The sequence below is a fragment of the Nyctibius grandis genome, chromosome 8 (genome assembly GCF_013368605.1).
Source record: "Nyctibius grandis isolate bNycGra1 chromosome 8, bNycGra1.pri, whole genome shotgun sequence".
In the NCBI taxonomy this organism is placed as follows: domain Eukaryota; kingdom Metazoa; phylum Chordata; class Aves; order Nyctibiiformes; family Nyctibiidae; genus Nyctibius; species Nyctibius grandis.
In genome coordinates, this window is record NC_090665.1 from 44142245 (window position 1) to 44160991 (window position 18747).

At 38.7% G+C, this 18747-nt stretch overlaps 1 protein-coding gene across 1 annotated transcript; it reads right to left on the reverse strand.

The window, feature by feature from the left end:
- Positions 1–599: 599 nt before the first annotated feature.
- Positions 600–18274, reverse strand: NDC1 (NDC1 transmembrane nucleoporin). The gene is made up of 18 exons (XM_068406483.1): positions 18212–18274; positions 18013–18133; positions 16678–16779; positions 16146–16320; positions 15510–15648; positions 14027–14135; positions 12482–12533; positions 11721–11853; positions 9381–9473; positions 7998–8079; positions 6950–7105; positions 5615–5869; positions 5364–5482; positions 5091–5141; positions 3967–4030; positions 2670–2770; positions 1656–1816; positions 600–796 (listed from the first exon to the last, which is right to left on the reverse strand). Exons 1-18 carry the CDS (start codon positions 18257–18259, stop codon positions 733–735), a joined length of 2025 nt encoding a protein of 674 aa, XP_068262584.1. The 5' UTR covers positions 18260–18274; the 3' UTR covers positions 600–732.
- Positions 18275–18747: the final 473 nt, after the last annotated feature.

Here is an 18747-nt window from a genome sequence, read left to right on the forward strand (position 1 = left end):
TTTGGAAAAAGTTGGATATGCTGCAAACGTCCTTCCTATCCCCGTTAACAGAAAGCTGTTGATCTAAACTTTAATTCACAATATCATTACTTGGCGTTTTACTAAATGCAGTAATGTTTCCTGCATGTTTCAGTGTAGATCAGAGCTTTGTTTCCTAGGTCACCTTAAAGATAAAATCCAAGCTGCTAGCTTTTCAGGCAGTATTTGTGTCTTAACAAAGCCTTTCTGCACACCCATTTTATTCTGAAGGAATATTTCCATTTTACAGAAGAGTAGCATGTTTTATTCCTGGGCACATCTGTTTCCTACTCTTAAAGTACACACCTCATCTGCACCAAAAGTGTTACCAAGTAAATTTATGAAACACTTAGGCACACTAAGTATCTATGTAAATCTCTGCTGAGCCCTTTAACAGAAAAGTGTAGGGAAAGAATACATTGTGAAAAAACACTGAAGGATCTGAGTGGCAAAGTAACTCTGATAATCTCAAATATCATAGTCTTACGTAAAATAAGAACTGCCACTTTCTCATTTGTAAGTGATATTAAAAGAAGGCAAGATGAATTTAAAAAAAAGTTTTATTATACAAAAGATGATCCGAACCCAGAAGAGCTCTTCTAGGAGCTTTGTTCTGTGACTTTTCCAAAAAGCCAAGGCAAAAAGGCTCATTAGTCCCACTTTCTTCTTACCAAGAGTGTTGGGAAAAAAAAAACATAGCTGCATCAAAATCTGTTATTCTTTGTATTCCAAGAATTGCTGAAGTCTTTTCTTATGTTCTGCAGACACTTTCACTGCACTAAAAACAAATATAGAACATTATTTTACATTAAATGTAATACACCACAAAAATAAAGCCTCACACCAAAATTAAGTATACATTGAAATCAACAATTACACTGAAGCTGAATTTTAGAAAACCCAGCTGTATGAAAAACCTATGTTCCAAGACAAAAAAGTGTGTTAACCCTTAAAACTGTCAATTCTTAACCTCAACAGCTTCCGCTACTAAAAGACACTTGTCCCAAGAAACCTAGCCTGTTTCCTTACCTTTAAACACACAAAAGCAATTGTTTAACTTGCAAGAATGATTTGGGTAAGAATCTCTTAAAATGATCTCTCCTGTATATCAAGCACCTCCAAACGGAGTGACATTTCATCCCCACAGGGAGAGATGGGCAGATACTGCAGGAAGTTTCAGTCCTCCATATTCGGAGGCCAAGTACGAAAGTCTGCCTGCTGCGACAGTAGCTGAGAAAGAGCCACCAGACAACCAAGCAGCAAGGGAATTTGATTATTTGGACTCTTCAGAGGATTCTCAGGATTCTCTCCCTACAGAACAGACAATTGTCTCTAGTTGATTTACTTTCTTTTCAACAGCTAAGATTTATTAAACAAGTGGTATTCATGGACTGCTTCTACAGAGTTCATGAACAGTCACTAAGACAAATTCCCCAGAAATCTATAAATAATAAGTTTCTAAGGGGGACCATATATCTACACAACAATTTAAGGTTCTACAAATCAAAAATACTAAAATACTATGTTAGAATAATGACCTGAAGAGATTTTTGCCCAAACTTCCCTTTTCACAGGTCCTACAATAACATTAATTAAAACTAAATTTAACAAGCAAGCAATCCTGAAAAAGTCCTTACTTTAAGTGTTCTCCAAAGACAGTAGTTATCCGGTACAGTGCTGTTTTCAGAGATGCTCTAAGTGCAAATCGCAGCGTTTTGTAGGATGTGTCCACCAGACTTCCTGAAATCCTGGGGGGCTTGCTAGAAACATGAGGCAGTTTGAAATGTCTGTCTACAACCTGATTGAGAAAAACAAAAATGAACTTGTTTCATCTGTTCAATTATTTCATAATGTAACTAGCAACATGTTTATGTCAAATAAAGCAAAAAGAAAGTGCAAGTTCAGAAATTCCACCAAGACACACAAAAATGTATTGGAAGACTGAGCTTGACCTTGCAGTTCCTGACCAGCAACGTGAACACAGAACCAAGTTCTGTGAAGTAAGATTCTCTGTTAATGAGTCCAAAATGCTAAGCACAGCACATGCTGCAGTAGAAATACAATTCTGTCCTGTATCATGACTTGTTTCTTTCAAAAACAAGGGTATTGGCTTTTTTTTCCCCCCTCTGGTGCCTGTTCTTGGAATAGATGACTTACACTGAAGAACTTTAATAACCTCTAAATGCTTTCCAAGAATCTCCATTAAGGCAGTGCAAAATGATTATGTCAATAGGACACGCAAAGCCTTGGAAACAAATCTGGATTTTTTTTAAACACACATTACACAAACATCAGTAATTTTAGATGTCTTAGTATTAGTAGAGAAACACCACACAGATCTTATCTCCTGTGATTTGCAATGAAATAAGGTCTTTAACTGAGCACATAGTACCATTTTTTAAAAAATGAAATATTCCATTACGAACATGCTTTCTACTTCCACATCTTAAAAAACAAGGTTTTTATTCAGCTGTTTCATAACACACATAGTGGCAACTAGCTGTTTTGTTTAGATTAACTGCAAAAGAGTTGTTACAGTGGTAACAACTTGGATGTTATGACTCCTCAGCAAGGTCAAAATATAAGATTAACAAGACTCCTTCTCTTCTCCGAAACTTGTTCTGCAGTAAGGAAAAGTTAACAGTTTTTACCTCCTGAAGAGTCAGTAAAGTATTCAGGATAGCTGGCAGTGTAGTTTGGACAACTCCAAATTGGTCTTCAGTAAAGGAGGCTGCTACCAAATGAGACAGACCTTTAAAATAAGAAGTTGTTTGCTATAATTACTGAACTCTCAACTTCTGAAGCATTAACAAAGATCATGATTTTGCCTGAAGATTCTATTCTAGTGTGGTGGAATTCTTCAGGACTTACTGCAGCCACATGACAGTTACCTCAGCTTTGACTTGCTTCAGGACTAAACCGGTCAGTGGTTTGACAGGTGTACAATAGTTTGAGGTTGATGATAAAGCAAGAGAGATTATATATAAAATAAATCTTTAAAAACGCATTGGCTCCCTCTCTCCACTGCTCTGATCAGAGCTGTACCTGACATCAGCCAAGAGACAGGACCTATTTCACAGTCCTTCTAGCCATACACAAACAATTCCAGATCACTTAACTTTGTTCAGCTTGTATGAGGAGAACTCTCTACTACTTTGAGGGAAATCTTGATTTAGCTTTAAATCCCTTCTCAGTTTACTTATTTATCATATTTTTAAACATTACAGCCTAGCCCTCTGCCCTTAGTTAAAACACAAATGGTATCTTCTGCTTTTCTGCACACTGTATGTGTGATTCCCATCTCCTGACTCTATATGTCCCAGCTCATCAACTTCAGTCTGACACAGCCTGGCATATCTGCCCATAAAACATCTAACCTAAGAAAAAGATCACCTTTTGCACAGAAAAATAATAAGAGATTCTATCAATACCAGTAATTTGCTCATGACTTTTGAATAAACAAGAAAATCCCATAGCGCAACCACGTAGTCATTGATCTTTTAATTCTCTGCAGACCATCTTTTTCTATTTATTTGTTAGGTTAGTACCCAAGTGCCTCCCTCCCTCAACTCTCCGTGATTAACAGAGAAAGACTCAGAGCCTTTAGTGAGAAAAGTTGTTGTAAGGAGACATCATAAATCTGTTACTGACAAAAATGTCAGTGATACAGGGGTTCATATTGGAGAAAAGCAACAGAAATCAAGTTTCGGAATCTCTACAGAACATAAACTAAGAGATCTCGCATGGGATCTCAAAATAAACAAGTGAATTAGACTTCTATTCATGTTGGTATCTGAAATGCAGTAGCATTTTTGTCAAAATAGATTCAAAGATTATTCTTCCATTACATTTATAAAGCACAGAGGGCCAGAAACCTGGGATCAGATTCTTTTAGTTACAGTTCCACAAGCCAATGGAGTGGAACACCTGGAAATAGAAACTTCTCACCTTCCAAAGCCCAGATGTGCATTTGGGCATCAGCGAAGACAGCTTGGATGGAGGCTTCTGGGTGCTGAGAAGAAAACAAAGCATTCTGAGTGTACTGTATAAATAATATCATCAAAATTTCATGTTTCAATTAAGGTATTACACATTTGATGAGGTCGTGTCCCTCCCCTCAGAAAAGACCAGCGAGGCTGACAGATCTCAGGGAATATCCAGAAAAATCTGATCTCTTAAGAAACAAATTCTTTTTGAACAGGAGCTGCCCACAAAGCTATAGCTACAGCTGGGACTTCCAGAAGAGAAAGTATATTAGCTAACTAGTTTTCAAGGGCTAAATGGGCAATACAATTCCCCCAGGCCTATTTCACAGTCTTGCTTGACTCAGTCCCTGCTCCAGTCTACAACTGATCAGAAAACACTGCTGTACATGTAAGCATAAACCATTATCACATATATAGAAAAGGTCTGCATATAAAAACATTATCTCTACTTACAGGGAACATTTAAATCCCTGAGAAACAAAGACCTAGAGTAGGGTGGGATGCTTCTATAAACCTTAATGGAGTTATTGTTCAATTATACTAAGGGAAATACTCAATTGTCTTTCTGTATAAACACTATGCAAATCTAGTTTAAGCGTTCAAGTTCACCTGAACACTTACTATTAGGACCAGTATTTCATAAGGAGAAATTCCCAACATTCTAGCTACCACTTCTCCCACAAAAGAAAACTATACAGAATTCATTTGGTACTCTGACCTAACAAAAAGTAGTTAACTGAATTTTAACGTTAACTGTGAGCCATGTTATCTTACAATTAGTATACCGAGACAATTGCATTTAAGTTCTTAGTTGTCTTTTACTAGCACATGATGCTTTAAGTAAAATGCAGTTTATAATCAGATGAGTTTAAACAAGTATAATTTTTGTCTTTTATGCAGGTATGGGATACTCCTGCTATGAAACTCACAGTAAGTACGAAGTTGTACTTACAGAAATTCTTAGATTAAAAGAAAGGTTTTAGAACCATTACTATATGCAAAGGCACGTAGCGCCACAGCAGAACCCATAAGCTCATGCATTTCTAGTCCATGCTGCTCAGTCACAAAACATAAGATCATGATTACCTTGCTGAAGAAATACATTATCAGCACTCGTTTTGACAAAAAAGTTTTTATCTGAAAAGAAACAAAAGATCTGAAGGTAAGCACAGTTGGCCCTCCTCAACTCTACCATCTTCTCACAGTATAAAGGGATTGGGGCGTGGGGGAAAGTATTTTTGTTATGTAAGCTAATGGGAGAAGGAAGGATTCATTAACAAAAATGGAAAGTTCTTTCAGAAGAGAGAACACCTAAGCTGCACTGCCTGTAACCTATCTGTACTGCAACTTTTACTCTACCTGTTCTTGCTTGTTCTGAAGCCATGTGTAAATAAAGCTTGGCTGTACTGCCTCACTGCCAACTCTTGCAGCAGAGAGTACTGGGAAGGATTCGTGCTGGGAACCGTTCATTTGCAGATCTACAACAGAAATACAGTATCTTCAGAATACTGGTTGCTGTCACTTTAATCCTCAAGATACAGATCTCTATTGACATGCCTACTACACTTACGACTACAAGGGTAAAAACAGTGCTGTGGAAGAATCTCTACCTGAACCTGATGTCCACAGCTTTGGTCCCCTTCTCATGACATGAGGACTTCGGACTGATCCATGCCAAGGAGAGTTTACATCCAGAATTCCCATCTTGCAATTTAAAGCAGGTGAGCTGAAAGGCGAACCAACGTCAGACCCAGGCGATGTCTTTAAAGGCATTAGGGATGATTTAACCAGTGAAGTCATGGAGCCTCTGGGAACAATACTAGACCTCTGTGACTGGAAAGACATGTCTTCTGCCACAACGGCTCCTAATGACAAAGAACACACTGCATGAAGACAAACAGGCTGGCACATATGAAATAAAAGATGGGTTTATTATTTGATTGTTATTTCAACAACCTCTCTTTTGTTAGAGCTTTTATTAAAGGACATTGTTTCCACTGTGGTTTCGCAAAGACGTACACATTCACGTGAGCGTGAAGTGTTCTAAAAGTTCAACAGTTTAAGAACAGCAAGTGACGAGAAGGATCCCTGTGGATTTATTTATTTTTCTCCTTTTGCTAGCTAGCATTACTATGCCCTGGTATATATCTACATAAAGTGTGTTTTTAGGATTAAGTACTAGAAAAAAGACTACCTATACAAGAATGGCAATTCTTTCTGATTCTGCTCGGTATGCAAGAAAAGGCACGTCAGTCACAAACTCCAAGGAAGAGCAGCACTAGAAGAAATTCACCTCTGACATACCAACAGTGCCCTGCTGTTCCCAGGGCATTTGTATCCTCGGCACTGACTGCCAAGGGATTCAATTACCTGGCACCTCTTGTGCTAAACACAGCTCTGCTGCCAGGAATGATGCCCAAGTCTGGCATGTAAAACACCCGAAATACTTGCAGGCTGCACACAGAGTCAGGTCGGCTCTTCTTGTTCTACAGTGATATTACGGAATCACACAAACATATTCAAAGTCCCCACAACAACAAAACAAAAACTAACTTTACCATCTTAAACTAATTATAAGAGCAGCTATGCAAATTACTAAGGATCTCTTGGCAAGACTTACGTTCTCCCTGTACTAGGTTCAACCACTTACTAAAACTGCAATAATTAGACTTTCTTAATTCATGCAAGTGAAAAATACTGAACGTAACATCATGCAAAGTAAACAAACCGAGTAAAAATGATCTTTCCAAGTTTTATAGTTATTTTGGGATTATTTCAACAAGAATACCTAAAATGAAATCAGGGCAGAGACATTTTTGTTTGCATTTATTTGCAGAAAACCCTGCAACTCATTTCCCCACACAACTTAAATGAGGTTAATGTACCTATGTAATCTGTTGGTACTTTCATGCCTTACAAACTATTATGAGCATTTTCTCACATACCTGGAGTCTGTGGAGATACTTTCAGCTCTCCTGCTGGTTGCTTTGCTCTCCCATTTGCTGCTGCAGCTTCCTGCTGTGTGATCAGCCTCTGGGTCAGATCATTCAGAAGACTCAAACACTCCCTTGATATTGCAGTCCAGTTGTGGGGGTGCCCACCTAGTAGCATGCAAACAAAAAAGAAAAGCAGTAGTTATGTTTGATCCAGACGCTCATCCTTGTATCTGTTCTGACAGTGCCCAATGTGCTCTCAGCATAAGCTTCAAAGATTATAGTACCACTCCATTTATAAAAAGACACAGTGCATTTTCACTGTGACAGTTTATTTGTACTGAGAGGAAGATGAAAACACGGAGAGACTCTATCCTCCTGTCAATGGATAACTTTAAAAAGCCTTTAGTGAAACCCGCTAAGCAACGAGGAAAAACAGGCAGTTCAGCCCATCAGATCTGAAGTCACTAAACAACTCAAATAAACGAAGTAATTTCAATGGTGACAGTAAACAGTTTTGAAGTAGTACAAACACTAGAATTCCTGATGAGGTGTAACAAAAAGTTCCTGAAGGCTTTTAAGCAGTTTTAATTGACCTTCTCTGCCATACCTTTGTATATAAGAAGAGGCTTGAGTACTATTTGAAATTATATCTGCTGTTTGTTTTCACAGCTCTAGTGGTGACTCACTATTTATGCTTGATTTCACCTCACTCACACCTGAACATTAGGCTTTCATACCCATCTGTTAGATTATTCAGTTTGGACTATTTGACTGGGGGTGTCAAGAGGACCCTGCTTTCAATACCCTAAGACTTGCATTTCCTCATGGCTGTCATTTAAATCAAACAACAGGCACCAGAATTTGTTGAGTTTAGTAGATGAAACAATATGAATATAGATGATTAAGCATCCTTTTGGAAAAGGCACCATAGGGATACTATTACTTATGAGGCCTTCTGGCTTATGTAGCACGCGTCACAGCATTAAATAACTTCTGCAAGCATTTGACTTACACTTTAAAAAAAAAAGAATCAATATGAAATAGTTTTTATAATTACCTGGCTGACTAAGGCTAAAGACTTCCTGTCGTCGAACAGGAGAATATTGGGAAAGTAACATCAAGTCTTGTAAGGCTAAAAACTACAGAGAAAGGAAAATGTTTTAGTGCATGCAAAGTCCAATAAATTTCCTTAAAAAATGTAGTTATCCATACAAAATCAGTCCGTAACAAAGAATGAGTTCACACAGACTAAAACCAGCCATGTAACAGAAAAAGAAAGAAGGCAAATGACTGCACACATCTCTAGAACCACTCTGGATGGGGCTGCTGCGTTAGTAAGAGCTTCAGAGACCTTTACTGATAAGTCATTTCTTTGGAGTTAAAAGACACCTAACACCATTTTTTATCTTAACAGCTAGCAGCTCAGACAGAAGAACCTAAGATGCAAAAAAGTCTAAGGAAAGAACTGTTTTTTGCAAGCCAGAGCTCAACTACACAGCATGCCATACAGTGCCAGACCTAATATTGCTTTTTCATGGGATTAAGTAGTTAATGTGGCAAACCGAAAATAACCAGATTTCTCAGACTATGCAAGAGCCAAATATAAATTAGAGACTTTAGTAATGGCTGAGCTTATAGATTAGACTTCCTCTACCTTTAACTGTGCTGTGCTCGACTCTTCCCCACCCATCCTTTTATAATGCAGCAAAGCTTAAAAAAGGGTTCAAATAGATTGCAGCCTATTGTATCTCCAGTCATATCAGAGATCTGTAAAACCAGCAAATGTGGATTTTGCACATGCAGGAGAATGTTCTTATCTTTATTTACATAATACTTTTTATATGAGGTCTCCAATTTCTAAGTATTCTAATCAGTGAATCCCATTAATGATTACACTAGTCAGACCAAAATCACTCTTCCTTACTCACAGATTTAAAGTAGCTTTTTAGTATTGTCTTTTTAAAAAAAGAAACCCAGCTTCCAACATAAATATGGAAATAATTTTTTAATTTCAAGAAAGAACACACATAAGAACACAAATATAAGTACCAGGGGCAAAGCGTTAAGAGCGTACAAAGGTTTGACAAAACACCTGCTTATCCGACAAGACTCAAAGTTGAGAAGAGTTAAAAACCCCTGAATGTCACTAAGCTGTCATTTTTGCATCAGCACACACTAGTACACTTAGCTGCAGACAAACAGCTCTTACTTCGAACTAATGGAGCCCTCTGAGTAACACATTGCATGAGCACCAGCAGATGTCACCACTAAACAAATTTTCACCGCTAGGTGTAACACTGTCCTCCAATGTTCTGAGGCAGCTTTTTAAAGAACTAGCACCTCAGCTAAAACAACTGGTACCTAGAAGATCTGATTACACACTTTGAGAAACACCTTCTCAGCACACACATGGCTGGGAAGATGGTGGGAATTCAATTACCTTTATAATGAGGGGAGGGTTGCTGTTTAAGATTTTAGGCAGGCACTGGTCTGTCTCCTCAGCAAAAGTTGGCTGGATGGGAAAGTGATGTGTCTAAATATAAACATCAGAAGCTGTGTTATACAGAGCAAAATACAAGAAAACCTCATGAAAGACCACACCCAAGCTGTTATTTGTCAGATGAATGATTAACTACAAAAGCACATACCCCATTGTTTCAACTTACTGTAAACTAGCTTGAAATTTCTAACACAGAAACAAAAAAGACTTCACTTCTTAGGTTTAAAATTGAAAAATGTCACAAAATCCAGGTATCTTTATCTTCAAATACTTTCCATGTATCTATATAATTCGTAGCTAGGGGCATCATGTCATGAAAAGAAGTTCATCTAACCACTTACCCAGGTGAAAAACTAGGGATACCATTCAGAAACAAGATGGAAATCTAAACTGTAATGTCTATCTTTAATCACTCTGGTGAAGAACTGAGGGTTCTTTTATGAAATAATAAAAGATTTTTTAAATTCTTCTTTTGCACTGTTTCACTGATAAACTAATGAATTCTTATTTTTATCATCATGATAGTCACATTCTGTGTTTTAATAGAATTTCTGTTCTTGTGGTTACAACATTTAGAAGGTAAATAGCAGTGCTTAAATTGTATCAAACATTGCATCTTTTTAACACTATTTACCATGGACCAGTTGGGGCACACATTACCTGTCAGTTTTGTGTTACTGCACTCATAGCTTTATTCTCCTCTGTTTCCAACCACAAAATTGAAATTTGAGGTAGCAATTGCTTTCAAAGTGTGTTAACAAAGTGACTTCACGTGGACTAAGTTTATACTTTCTTTCCTGACTTTTCAGTTAACACTATGCAAACATTTACAAACAGCTTTGGAATTTTTTTAGCTCATCAAAAAAAAATATGTGGATAAACAAATCTTTTGCTCAACAGTCAAAAGGGCAAGGTCCATTTTATACCTTCACATCTGGATGTTTCTTTTGGCTTCCGCAGTTTTATAAGCAATACAATAATTACGGACATTGACACACAGTGTTCACTAGGGCTTCAACAAGAACATCCTTTGAAAAAGGTTGTTCACACCTCAGAGCTGTTGTTGGAGCCATTCTGACACATCATTACATCAGTTATGCTTGACTTGTTAATCCTTTCTCCATGCAGTCGCAACAATTAGACGTTTTTCATTAAAGCTAGCACTCCAACAAGCACTGTATGCCATTTCATCCCACAAGAGTGTTTTGCCAGGATTTAAACTTCACTTTTATTCCTACTAAGCTGCAGTCTAGTAATATTTTCCAAAAAAAAAAAAAAAAAAAAAAAAATCAAGTTAGATGAAGAATTTTTTTCCTCTGTATTCTTGCAAAAAAAAAAAAAAATATCTGGATTAGTCAAAGATCAAGTCTTCTCCAATTCTTTGTTGGCCAGACTTTTATTTTTTTCTCTTTTCAATAATTGTCTCATGTTTATTCTAATACGATTCATTATATATTTAAACAGTCTTTTTTTTAGCCATATTAATTTGTAACTTTATGATTGAATGAAAAAGCACAAGTGTCTTAATTCCCAAGATTTCTTGAAGTCTATTTTAATACTGCAGCCTGAATTAGATTAACGTGACTCTGCTTTGGAGAACTCTGTACATTGATGGTTGGCTTAAATTTGAGATTTCTAGAGCTTAGCTCCAAGAAAATTGACAGCATTTTGTTCTCTTTCCTGTTGTAAATTGGATTGAGAGCTATGCAGTTTCCAGATATTATCTTCCCATGTAACCTGTAGCTGTTTGTCACAAGTCTTCAGCTAGTCTCACACTCAAATACAAAATCATTGCATGGAAACACATGCAGAGACCAAGCTAGTAAGCTCTGCCACATACAGGCTCTGTGCTGGCTCATCTGTCTTTACACCTAAAGAGGACAAAGAACACAGTATGGACTCCATGGAGCACAAAGTGGTTCTTTGTTTAGGGTGGCCCCAACAGCATCTGCACAGATTTAGCATCAAACGTGAACAGAAGAAGGGGGACACGGAAACAGAAGTAGAGGACTAAGAAGAGGAGGTGGAAATAACAAAGCTTTGCTGTAAACCTGTTAATTTTGTAAGCAGCATAGGCTTGTGCTATAGGGAGAGAAAGGGAAGGTTAGTTAACGCCCAGGCCTCTCTCAGCTGCTCAGTTGTCACATATTATCTGTGGTGCATGCTTTGAAAATTCAAGAATTCATAGTAAGTTATTTCCTAGTAAAACTGCTTTTGAAAAGAAAGTATTATCTGTGAAACACTGATGTTACACTCTTAGCACTGTCACTAAGTACTAACCTCCGTGGCATAGATTTTGAAGAGTAACCATGCGATGTACCAGGTAATCAGAAGAAACACACCACATAACCAGGCATGGTAAAACAAGGAGAGATCCAATAGGCCAGTCAGAGTGTCAAGAGGATGCAATTTACTGCAAATAAAACAACGAAGAGGAGTATTTTTATTATGGAAGATGTCTATAGTAAGCTGCGACAGTAGCAACAATTGCAAGAATCAAGTTGCATTTCTTTGCAAAAATAGTTTCTTAAAGATGCTTGAGATATCACTTCTTTAATTTTCAGTAACTGTGATGAAATGAAGTCAAGAAAAATTAATGAAATTAATGAAATTAAGAAACCTGAAATAAATAACGATTACAGTTTTAGTCAATTAAGGTATTAAGACTTCAGCTTCCCTATTTTAAAACAAATGGTAGCCACATAAAAACAAAAATATGCTCCCCTGAAACACAGAAAAGCAGGTAAAACACATGTATGAGATTTGGAGAGATTTGCTTTTCTAATATTTTAGAGACTTACAGAGATGAAGGACACTAGAGATGATTTCTTAATTACTATCTACAAGATGGTTCCTACAAGGGGATGTTGGTTCCTTTTGGATCCATTTCAGAAGTACCAATGCTCCCCACGTTCTGTGTGTGGAGGCAAGGAACCAAGCTCTACTGCACACGAAGAACCAGTTGCTAAGCTAGACTTCTTCAGCCAAGGGAGCTGTCGGCAATATTCTCCTGCAACTTTTCAGCACAATGTACTACCTACCTGTCTATATGAAGATCCATTGTGGTACTTATCCATACCTTTGGGATATAACCTAAGGGGTCGAAAAGAAATACTGAAAAAAATCTGACACCGCAAAACACATACACAAAAGGCTAAAACGAAGACAAACGTAGAATGTCTGTATAGAGACAAGAGACTGGTCTTGTAACACACGTACACCAGGAAACAATCTGCCTTTGGGTTTGTTTTGGTTTGGTTTTTTTTAAGAAATAGAAATGAGAGAATAAAAAAAGGTTTCAGGCCAGCAACTATACTTTGAGAGATGTAGACCTTATCTTTTATTGCTAGCTTCTCAGCATTGAGTTATTTGTGTTTCCTTACCAACAAAAGAGGGTTGGTAATAATTTAATATTAATTTTCACTACAGCTCAGGCAGCAGCAGAGTGCTTTTAAAGACTTAATGGAAACTAATATAGAACCACCATATTTCTAATTTATCCCCTAATGTAAATGAAGTAGAAATAATTCTAGCATATTTTGACATCATGCAGGAGGATAACTACAACCATATCATAAAAAAATCGTGATTTTTAGGAAGTCCAGTGCAATCACCTTCATCAGCACAGATTTTTTTACTATAGTTTTAAAGACCAAACTTAAGTTTCATTTGTGAGGGAGCCGTACTGCCTTTGTGTTCCCAGCTTCCTCTAAAAAATATAAAGGGCACTTGAGAATAAAGTCAAGGTGCTAATTTTACTAAAAAAATAGTGAAAATATAGTAACATTACATATGGTGAAGTCATGCCCAATGCTGGTATGTCAGGTTCAGCTCTGTGACGCTATACTTCCAATACCAGGCAATGGAAGCAGCAGTCCAAGGCATGAAGATGCTTACCCATGTTAAAAAATATTTGGGAACATTTAAAGAAAAAAGCGAATATAAATTACAGACTAAACCAATTTTTTTTAATTGCAGTATGTTTTCAGATCTATAATCTTTTTCCCACAAACAGGACAGGTATTTAAACAGTGGCCCAAAGCATCAGGTTTTAAAATGTACGCTTGTAAACCACCAGCTGATTAGAGTTTGGTAGCTCCTCTTACATGCAAGTTATTTCACAGCTGCCTGCAACAAGATTTCCTGCAGAGAGATCACCAGAGACAACAGTATGTTTTGGTACAGTGACCAAACACAGACTTCAGGTTAGAAAATGATTGTTCCCCACTTCCTTCTCCTTAGAATATTATCATCATCTTAGAATGTTACCAGCAAGATAATAAAGTCTTATAAAAGGTGTTAATCTCTCTGGAGACATTTCTCATATGCTAAACAAGCTTCTGTGAGGCTGTAAGAACTGCCATCGTACAAATATTGCTATATAAACCCTGTGCTGTTTCTCACCGTTTGAGAGAGGTGTTAGATCTCTGTATTTGTTGAAACAAAGACCTTTGTATTTGTTTAAACAATCTGTGTGCCTTCAGCAAGTTACCTGGAAGGCTGAAAAATAGTATAACAGGCCTGACTGATTAAAGATAAAGTTTTTAAAATACAGGAATTAAAAAAAGACTTTCAGGAATGCTTACCAAAAAAGTAATATGTGGCACAGAAGTTTCTAACGAAATATAGCGACTCCACACAACTGTGTTTAACGAGGAGAGGCAAAGATCTTCTGAAACGTAAATACTTGTATTGCTAAAAACAAACAAAACGTAGTTTAGTTTAGTCTGCATTCAGAACAAATGAAATGAAATTGTAAAAAAATAAAATAAAAGACAAGGTACTTGAAAACCTGAAGTCTAGATGAATTTAAAAAATGAGTTTAAGGCAATTCTACATGTTACACCTACTATTTATTCTCCTGGTCTCTTTCTGCCATTTTATAATCATCTCTAGTTCTCACCCATTTTCCTACTTGCAGCAGTATGAAAATGGAGGATGGGGTAGATTGACTCTATACACAGAGGAACAAACTAGCAGAATGTTGTCTAATGCAAAATAAAAAAACCCAAAGCAGGCATATTTAACCTACTAGGTTTTATCTAGATTAGAAGTGTTCCATTAAAATACAGGGAAAATTCAGACAAGCATGAGCTATAGTCAGTAATCCTCCAAGCAACGAAACCAGTGTAATACTGATGCCTTTCTCCATACAAACAAATTACATGTCTTTCCAAAGGACCAAAGCCACACATTTGACACTATATGCAAGTGAAACCAAAGTGATTTGATTTTTTACTTGGCTAAGTTGCAAATACAGAAAAAAAAAAGGAGAATTAACAATATTCAAATAATAGAATTTTAAAAAATACTATAACTGCAGCATTGCTTGGTTTGCTGATAAACTGAATGGTCATGACTTTCTGCTAATAGAACCAACCTTTTTAAAGATAGCTTTTGCCAAATTGGTCGGACTTTGTAAACCTGGGAATCATGCAAAGCTAATGGCTGCTGTGAGGCTACAGCAACAGAATAAATATTTGTAAGATGACATTTCACAAGCCACTTCTCACCATTTTGCATGGGTACATATTTCTGTAGAACTGCTAGAGCCCCCTCCAATGGAATTAACAGAATTTCAGTTTCCATAGCACTACATACAGGAACAAGCTTTGGATGTGGAGCTTTAAGCAAGATTTCATGTGCTGTTTAGACTTTAAATTATCTGGTACCCAGTTACAACTGATAATACGCTTTTTTCTTTTCAGGATTTTCAGCTTTTAGGTGACCCTTGTTGTCAGTTCCAAGTTAACACTCAGTTTGTGTATATTGTTTCTTTCCTGTAGTTCACTTTCTGCAATGGTCCAGCTCAGGCAGCTTTTAACGTGCATCAGGGGGGTATAAATTTTATAATCCCAGCATCCCGGATTTCTGTGTTCATTTGAAAGGGGCTGAGCAGGAAGGACGAAGATGAACACTACTGGCATTTAAAGCTAAGCGTACGCTTCATCTATTAGAGAAAGCAGCCAACAGACAGCTGCTACTGCCATATTAAAACATATAAACAATCAAGGCTTTTTTTTTATTTACTTAGACATGTCTTTCTGCAAAGGTGTTTAAACCTCTTACCTGTATGACTGGAAATGGCAAATAATTCATATTGTTAATAAGATACAGAAGACTATAACTGTATCCCATGAAAGCTCCAGAAAGAAGAAAAAAGAGGTGATATTCATTTAGGCACATCTGAGGAACAGCACCATCTAGGCTAAAATAGAAAACTTAGAATTAATTCTGAGTTCAAAAAAAATAAAGCCATTCTTGCCTTAGGAAGTTCAAATCAGAAATTCGATTTTACTTTCCTGACCAGTATACGTTATGATATCTCAGAAAGCTTTTTCTAAAGTAGGAGTCCTACCACCTATTTTTGTAATTTACACATGAGGATGCTTCTGGTGTTTATGAAAGTATGTCACATTAACCAGAAGACCAAGACTTAGTTCAAGTGACAACCGATTGGTCATCATTCAGCTTTCCATTAAGAATCCTGGCGATTTAGTTTTTCTGGCCCAGTTACTTCTCTGTGCATTGTAACATTGACAAAGGAAGGTATTTCCTATGCTTTAATAAAGTGTATCAACATGTAAGTGCTTATTTTTGATAGTACTCGAATTTTAGTTTTTTGTTTGAAATAAGCCATCAGTAAATACATTTTACAACAGAAGTTATTTGCATCATTTATCTTTAACACACACAAATAATTACCTTTCTGAAGACGTGCAGGGCACAGCAAGAAACTGGAACTTCCCTTTTGTCATAACTGCAGCGCACCAAGCCACCAGCATTCCCATTACAGCATGAACAACTGAATGGATAACTTGCTGAGGGTGGATAATTTTTCCTATCAGTGCTAATCGAGAGCACGGTATTGATGGCACAACTGTAAAAAAAAAGTGAATTCTCATTTCTTACAAATAAAACCCTTCATTAAAAAACAAACAAACAAAAACAAAACGAAAAAATCCATTGTCACCAAAGACAATGTGAAAAGCACAGTTAGAATCAGTCACTATATGATAAAGAAATCAATGAAGCAGCTCAGCTAGGAGGGTCTCAGCCACGAGGTAAACAGAAATCTGGGATGATTTACTTAAAAATAAGCTTTGTATATTCTCTATATTAATTTAAAAGGAAATCTACCAATGTTAAGTACATCAAATGTAAATATAAATCTCTTTAAATGGTCATCCTATTTAATTCAGGTACCATAGAGAGTTCGGCAATTTACGTAACCCACCTGCATAAAACTCAGCGTTGAAGATGCTTATTACTAATATCACCACAGACATAAGGAGGATACAAAAGATGACGTAGGAAGTATATAAATCATTGAAAGAATCTAAAATAAAAAAAATAATACCATTGCTCAGAAGATTGCAGTTAACACAACAGTGACACATTAAGTAACAGAAAAGAACACTTAGACAGTTAAGCAATAATCCACTAAGTGCATAAAGGGGAGTAATGCTCAATGGACTCTACAATCTCATACCAGATCTGCCCAGCTGCGCAACATTTCTGCATGAAAGCATGTTTCAATTTCACAGAAACTATTTTACACCCTTACAACTGGTTTTCTCACAAGTGAACACTCAGAATTTTGTTTTTTTAAAAAAAAATCTTTCAAAGTGAATTAAATTATGTCTCAATGAACACAGCGTCCCTTCACGTAATACAAGCTGCAACCATACAGTCACACTTAAAAGGTAAGAAATTCCTTACAGAGTAAATTGCTTTTGAAAATACAAAAGCCCAAAAGAACCAATCAAAGGGGGAAAGAAATCAAGTCTCCCTGCCTGGAGCAGCTAAATGATGACAGTTATCAAGCTTCCATCTAAAGATCTCTCAATTTTCTGTGTGTGCACTTGAGGGAGTTATTCTCACCACGCAGAGCGGTTATTTCAGGAATTTCACTTGTGATTCAATGCCCCAAAGTTAGAGGAAACTTAAGCTCTTGTCGCAAACAGCAGCTGCACAGGGCGGAAAGGGGAAGTGTGTTTAAGTGCTGAGAATAGAGAATTATGTCACTTAACCTGATTTTTTCTCTGAAGGATATGCTTACATGAGCTTGCAACAGTTATTTCTACCTAGGGAGAATTATGGCTATCATGGTTATAAGTAACACAGAAACTTACATTTCAAAGCCTAAAGACCAATCAGAAACACACAAAATAGAAATGCAACATAATGCCACAGTCAGCTCCCATTATCTGAGACTGAGCCCAAAACAACAGATAGGGGAAAAAACCCCGCAAATACAAACATGTGACTGTAAAAATGCAAAAACATCAAAGGGCACCTTGTCAGTATCGCAGCAAAAACGATTTTATTTTATAAACGGATTTAAAAACATCAATATCGGGTCACTTTGGGTAACAAAGCACTTAAACAACCCCTGCTGTGATCACAAGCAGATCCGAAAGGTAAACGGGAGCCCGCACCCACGCGCCCTGCGCTGCTGACACGCAGACACACGCTTTCTTCTCTCCCGAGAGTCCCTCGGGCAGGCGAGGCCCAGGCTGCTTCCCGCCCCACCGCCACGGCCGCGCGGGGGAGGGCACAGAGCACCTACTCGAGATCCAGCGCACCGGGTGGAAGGGGTCGAGGCCGCCGAGAAGGACGAAGGCCGCGGTGCAGACGGGCAGCAGCAACACGGACCAGGCGACGGCGGCCGCCACCCTCCAGCCCAGCACCTGAGGGAAGCACAGCGTGAGGGGCCGCGGGGGACGGGGACCGGGGGGCCGCCACCCCTCCTCGGGCCCCGCACTCACCTGGCGGAGCAGAGCCCGCTGCTGGCCCGCCCCGGCCCCCGCCTCCATGGCCGCGGCCCGGCCCGCGGCCGCCCGCACCGCCGTTCAAAGTCTCCGCCGTTCAACGGCCACCCCCGCCGGTATTACGTCACTTCCGCCGCACGCCGGGAGGCCTGACGGCCAGCAGCCAATGGGAGGCGCGCAGACCCACTTTCCCCGCCCCCTGAGTGGAAGTGACGAGCCGGCTCGCGCACGGAGGACTACAGGTCCCAGCGTGCCCCGCGCCGCGCGTGCTGGAGGCGGGGCCGCTGGCGGCCTGAGGCGGGCCCCGTCACACCGGGGCGGGCCCGGGCCCGCCCCACGGGGAGAACACGGCTTCCCCGGGACCCTGCGCGACCGGAGAGGTCCGACAGGGCCCCTCGGCGCTGGCCTGAGGGACAAGGGGAAACGTTACCCAGCTCCAGGGGGCGGGAGAGGGTGGCTGAGGGGAGAGAAGGCAGCTGGGCCCGGGGAAGCGGCAGGGACCGCGTGCAAGGGGACGTTTGCTAGTGAAAGGA